The 6,959-nt window shown below is 35.1% G+C and overlaps 1 protein-coding gene across 1 annotated transcript; it reads right to left on the minus strand.

Moving 5' to 3' along the window:
* Nucleotides 1-2,285: 2,285 nt before the first annotated feature.
* LOC103860470 (protein NUCLEAR FUSION DEFECTIVE 4) lies at nt 2,286-5,700 on the minus strand. Its single transcript, XM_009138071.3, has 3 exons — nt 5,066-5,700; nt 4,002-4,843; nt 2,286-3,027 (listed from the first exon to the last, which is right to left on the minus strand). The coding sequence occupies exons 1-3, from the start codon at nt 5,399-5,401 to the stop codon at nt 2,556-2,558; spliced, it is 1,650 nt and encodes a 549-aa protein (XP_009136319.1). The 5' UTR covers nt 5,402-5,700; the 3' UTR covers nt 2,286-2,555.
* Nucleotides 5,701-6,959: the final 1,259 nt, after the last annotated feature.

The raw sequence follows: 6,959 nt of genomic DNA on the forward strand, positions 1-6,959 counted from the left end.
TAATATCAAAATATACATAAGCAGTGGAAACCCAAATTAAACTCGTGTATATAATTTCTACATATAAATTAGCATTCAATTTTTTTGTAACTTTAAAATTAGCATTCATTGAGGCAACATCAAGTAGTTTTTATCCATAGTTTATCTATTTAAGAGACACAGAGGGACAAATTGTTTACCAAGTTTCTATTCATTGTCGACTGCATTATGAACAAACTGCGTTTCTCTTTTAGTCAGACTCTGTTTACCTCAGTTCGGCTTTGTCAAAGGATGCCAAAATATTAGGCTTGTGTAATTATAGATTGATGTGCATGCACAAAATATATTTGGCGACTTATTGTGGAACCTTATGTACAGATATTCAAGCTACTACTTATTCTTTTGTGTAGAAGTTTTGTCCTTGCAGGTTCTTATATAATGGCATTGTTTTCTTCCTTTTTTCTTTAGTCCTTAGAAATTAATTTCTAGTACCACTTTTTATTTTTGAAGGTACATTGAGATGGAAAGAAAAGATGGTGCAAGAACAGTCCAAAGACGGAGACACTGGATGAAATCTCTCTTTTGTTCAATGTTTCTTCTTCTATTTATGTTGTTCTATAAATTCAAAATTCTGTAAGTCTCACATTCTATCTAAATGAGATTTATCTTATTTAATTTTGTAGTTGCAATGTGATGGCTGTTAGATCAAGAAAAGTTCCAAGATGGAAAACCATGGATAGAGATATTTGGGAAATATTTTCGAGAAGCTCAACGTATTGGATGTTACCATAGGAGCATCATGCGTCTGTATCTCGTGGTTCCTTGTTTCTCAACAAAAATCCCTATGGAAAAACCATCGACCTTGCCTATCTTTAACGTGTTGATTTAAGCATCCTCGACTGCAAAATTGCGGGTCAAAGATGTAAAGATAAAAGAAGGCATGTACCATCCTAAGAAGATTTTAACTGAAATCACCAAACTTAGTAGTACCGCCCCTACCAGTTTTCCCTTCAACTTCTATTCTTGCTTGGAAGATGAAGATCTTATCATCGCTGCTGAGAGGTAAATCTCGTGAATACCTTGAATCCCAAGAAACGAAAAGGAATGTGCTGCTTCTATCAACATTCTTTTTTTTTTGCAGGATGCCAAATATCAAAAAAAATTGTCTTGGCACGAAGGGGCAATTTAAGTGACAATTCATATCGACTTGTCTCCAGTCGATGAAAGAACCTTCACACATTAATCATCTGTTCAGGCTTTTACTTGAACGAGAGAATCAACTTTAAACTCATTGGAGAAAACTGTAGCAATTCCCACCTTTATCGCATGCCTCCAAAACCTAGCAACCCTTAATCTCTCACATTGTATTTTCAGAGAACAATATTACCGATCCAACCTTCGGGGCTTCGTACTTTAGGACAGTCTTATAAAAAGATTCACTCAGAAGATAGATACGTTTATCATGTGTCCGAAAGTCGGTTGCTGCATATGTGAAGATCCGTGTCACATCTCGTTTATTTTTTTTTAGAAAAGCAGTGGCGAAATGATGAGATAAAGGAACTTGAATTCTAAAATGTTGAAAAGCTATTCATGTTCATGATGGTCTTAACAAATTCTTGAACTCATATTTCAAAATATAAGCATTTCCCTTATAATGTATATGTTATCACTATAATATAAAACACTATCTTAGACCATGATTATCGGGTGAAACCCTAAATGGGTTTCTAAATTTTTTTTTATCTGTCTTATCTGATTTATAAAAAAAAAAAAACTGAAACCAATCGTAGGCTCCACGACAAGGATCACTCAAACATTGATTTTTAACTGGCACTTTTGGTTACCGATTTTTATGTTTTTGTGGTCCCCCCTAAGAAACTGCCAAAAGCCCCTGATGCACATGCCCTTACAATATTTGTATGCATGTTTTATTCATTAAATCATTTCTCATGTCAATAAGTCTTTTATTGATATTTGTACCAGCAAGTCTTCATTTAAGTCTTTCATGTCAATATATGTATCTGTGATGGTTTATAAACTCTTCAACTAATCTTGTTACTCTATCAGTTTAAGCCCATAGTATTGGTTTTCAGATCTTGTTATTTCATTTCTAAGTCTTAGAGACTATATAAGCCAAGAAGCCCTTTCTCAAAAAAAAAAAGACTATATAAACCGCTAAGTCTTTTTTGTTGTCAAGAATAGAAAAGATTTAGAATTGGTGATATCAAAATTCTATCACATATGGAAAGAAAGAAATGGGAAGAGACATCAGGCAGGTTTCCGCGCGGTGGATCAAGTAGTTCGAATCATTGATAAGGCAGTGCATAACAGAATTACTTCACTTCGATACAAGGCTGATCATAAGTATGCAGGATTGATGCAACGATGGTTCGCTGTCTCAGCTTAATACATAGGAAAATAAGAAACATTTCTTACAGCCTTGTAAATTTTCTTTTTAGCTTTTGTAATTGCCTATTCTTTTTATATTGATCGACAAATTTCACATTTCAACAAAAAAAATTCCAAATCTCATTCAATTTTATATTTAATCTAGAAAGAACTGGATCTAACAATTTTTAATTAAGGTTACTAGAAGATTTCTTGACCTGTTTGCTAGCATGAATCTTAGCATAAATCTCCTTCGTTCTATAAGCCAACAAAATATCTAAACCAACTCCAATAACAGAAGCTAAAGCCATGACCAAGAAAATGAGACGGTAACAGTGAGCTCCTACGCAAGTGTTGCCTCCACCAGGAGTTGGTGTAGCCTCTGCATCGTAGAGAAATCCGGCGAGGAGACCAGAGAAGAGGAACGAGCCGAGGGGCAAGTTAAGTACTAAGATGTTATAGATGAGACCATAGTGTTTGAGACCAAAGAGTTCTGATGCTGTGGGTACGGTAATGGCTAGACGGACACCATAACAAACTCCGACCACCATTGAACCGATGTAGAGTGAATTAGGCACTGCTAAAGCCATTAGTAGATATCCTACGGCCATGAGGATTTGAGATGCTGCGTTCCATAGTGGTCTTGGTGTTCCAGCTTTCCTATATAAATTAAAAGAAAATTTTACATTTTTTATTAGTAAATCAATTAAATCAACATGTTTTTTTTCATTCCTTTTTGAACAACAAAACAACATGCTTATTGATAATGTTGTATTACGTTTACAGTAAGGTAACCTTCGAGTCTGGTTTAAATTCAATATAATATTTAAGTTTGTATAGAATCTAGAGAGGGATATTCACGTGATACGGAATTATAGGGTGTGGTCCAAGTAAAGGAAAAGAACAAGAACTAGTTTGGACATGTCTATTCACAAATACAAAAATTCAAAATGAAACAAACAGAGCTATCTGAAAAATCACTTTTCTTTATATGAAAAGTTATTAAAGGAAGCAAAATGCAAACAAACACAATAACGCATTGAATGTTGTGTGTCCATTGATGTGGATGTAAAATGATATACGTCACGTAATAGTTTTTAATCTATATTATAACGAGAGTAAAGCATAGGATCCCGGAACTGTAGACTTAATCTTTTATAGTGACCGTAAATTCTAATGTTATAGAAATTTTAGCCTAAAGTTTGAATTATTCATAAATCTTCCAAAATCAAAATGGTAGCGTCCTGAGTATTTTGTTTTTTACAATAAAAAAAGAAGAAGAAAATATGAAAAAAGTATGCATGTGAAAACATTCAACAACAGTTAGACCTTTAAGTTAGTTTTGAACCAAACATACCATCAAAACGATTGAATAGTTTTGTCATAAAAAAAAAAAGAAAACAGATTGAATAGTAAGTTTGCGGATACAATTGCATGCAACACAAACTGAAGTGTCGGCAGGTGCTCATTGGAAGAACCTAAACCAACTTATTAGATTTTTGATTTGAAACTTATTTTCATAATTTTAGAAATTAAAATATATACCTTTCGAAAAGATCTTTTTTATAAAGGAAACTACTGAAAATGAAATTTGCTGATTGTAAAAAAAAAAATTGAAGTAGGTGGAAACTTACTTGAGAAAGTGTTCGGAGAGAGTACCGGAGAGAATGCGACCGAAGAATCCCCAAATACTAGTCATGGAGACGAATATCGAAACATCAGTGTAACCAAGAGCAAGCCCTATCTGGCCCATATTGTTCATCACTGCTAAACCAGTTCCTACACCACACAAGAACGAAACAAATAGCACCCAAAAGTCAACGGTCAACATCGCTTCCATTATCGTATGGTCTTCTCCCAACACCGGCCTCTTCCTCTCCGCCCCAAGATTCTCCTCTTCCACCGCCGCCGCCGCAGCCTCTACAGCGATCACTTCCTTCTCCTCCGCTATATCTGAGCTGAGCAACGGTTCTTGAATCTGTCCTTCAACGTCTTGTTCACCACGGTTCAAGCTTTTGATGAATGCATGGAAAGGTACAGCGATGGGAGAGAACAAGAGGAAGAGAAGTATAGAGGCGAAAGCGACTGAGAACACTCCGGTCTTGACTCCGATGATGTCGTAAGACTGAAGGTAGACAGCGACTACAACCGCTACGATGTTGAACACGGCGAAGTAGCGAGTCTCTTCGCTCTCCTCGTCGGCGGAAGAAGCTGGAGGGATCTCGCGGAGGAAGAAAACCGCCGTGAGACAGACAGCGAAAGGCACGACGGCGAGTAAAACGAGAAACGACGCCGGATCGTTTGAGAACAAAGCGGTGCATAGATCGGTGAAAATAGCAGTGCTTAGGCCTACGTATCCTTTCAATATGCCTGAGACAGGACCACGGTTTCGCCGGAAGTTTCGTATGCATGTCACTAGAACCGCCGTGTTCATCCACGTCGTGCTGTTTCCTCCCATACAGAGGAACACGCACATCTATAATCCCAACACAAATTCTTGTCATAAATTGCACGAATGAGTTTCAGACAGACATAAAGAAAGATAATCAGCGAAGCTAGTTAGGAGTAGTATGATTCGGAAACTTTTGATCGAATCAAAACTTTATTGAACCGAGTTGATGATTTATAAATATATATTAATTATTAAAAAAAAGATAATTTTTTTTTATCAAAAGAAAAAAAGAAAGATAATCTTTACCTGCCAGTAAGGGAGCGGGGTGATGGTACGGCTAACCACGAGCCATTGTACACCATAGCCAAGAAGACCTTCGAAACAGCCGATAAGGAGAATGACTGGAGTGGAAAGACGATCGGAGGCGAGGCCAGCGAGGATTCCAAAGGCTTTTCCGACGTCTTTAGCAACGGAGAGGTTGTTGAGTTGGAGCTGGTTGAGGTTCATGAGGGACTTGAGAGCGCTGGAGTAGTTGGAGAAGGTGTAGTTGTTGCCAGAGATGGATTGAACCCAAACCGCCGTTACGAAGCCAAGCCATTTTAGTGCAGAAGAGTAAGAAGAGGAAGATCTCAGGAAAGCCATTGCTGAAAGAAGAATAAGATGAGTGTGTGGGTCGTGGAGTTTAAAAGTAAGGGAGGCTTTATAGAAGAAACAGGGGAAGGTTTCGTTTGTGCTTGTTTTAATTTAATTAAATTGTTTTTTTTCACATTTGTCAACAAATAATAAAAAAAGGGTTTATTTAAATTTACAAGTGGGATGAGAACAAGGTAAGGCAACGTCATGTAATACGGTTAAAGGTGGGCAGGCCGTGGATATATCACGGCATGAAATATTTGAAAGACGGTGTGCTCATATTGTATCTTTTCTCAGTCGTTTAAAACAAGTGAAAAAGTCGTATAAAGCTAAGAGCACCCGCAATCGTGTTACTCAAATGAGAGTCCTTAGAAAAAATATATTTTGATTTTTTAAGTATTTTTTTTTCTTTTTAAAATAAAAAATTAAATATCAACCAATCGCGGGTTGCCACATGTCGTCGGAATCCGCAAATAGTGCAAGGATTCACTAAGAAAGAGTCCTTATTTAAGAATTTTAAAGATTGAATCCTTAACTTTTGGTGGGATCCACCGATTATTTAATTATTTTTTTCTAAGGATTTCCCCTTAAGGATTCTCATTGCGGGTGTTCTAATAATAGTAGGTGGCCAACTAGGCAATGTTTTTTTTGGTAAAAAACCAACTAGGCTATGTTGCTCTCCCTTGCTGCTTAGAAATATGCTTCTTCTTCTTTTTTGTAAAAGATATGTTTGTTCCTTCTAAACCTATATATAGTACATATTATACTCCTAGTTGAAGTTGTATATGAACAAGCTAAAGTTTAAGTGCCATGGGTTGAGGATTTTATAATCTTCACTACATGTAAATTTAAAAATAATAAGGTTTAATATCGTATTTGAACTTCTATATTACTAAAAGCATTTTCAATTGATTTGCAGATTCAATACATTTCACTACTGCATCTGGTTCTTTGATAAATCTATTATTCACATCTTTAATTCTAGTAGTGTAAAACGCATTTTGGTTTGGTTAGGTTTCGTGCTTGTCTTTTATTTTGTTTGTTGTATGAAATATGCACAAATTGTGGGAGATGTGTTTGTGCATCCTGATAAAAAAGATTTTTCTAAATTAAGATTAAACAGTTTTGAATTTTGTTATAAGATGTCAGTTTATCCAAAAAAATCAATGTTAAGAATAAATACTTCAAAAAGAGAGGACCTAGAAAAAAAAAGGGAAAAAAACTAACAAAAAGATGTACACATAAAATATATATCATAATTATAAGATCATAATAAATCAGCGTTAAAAAAAAATAAAAATGTATATCAAGAAATGAAAGCATCCATTACATGCCGACGAAAAAATCATCCATTACTTTCTCGTCAAGACATGAACTTGATTTAGTAAATCTGTTTGCATCTATAGACTATTAAATATTATTTTAATAAATTTGGTTCGAATAATAAAAAGATCAAATATATCAAATTTTAAATCTTAAAAAATAATTAGATGTTCTTTTCTTCTACTTTATTAATATAAAAACTTATTATTTCACACAATTTAATTCTCTTATAAATGAAATATGA

Source organism: Brassica rapa, chromosome A03, assembly GCF_000309985.2.
Source record: "Brassica rapa cultivar Chiifu-401-42 chromosome A03, CAAS_Brap_v3.01, whole genome shotgun sequence".
NCBI lineage: Eukaryota > Viridiplantae > Streptophyta > Magnoliopsida > Brassicales > Brassicaceae > Brassica > Brassica rapa.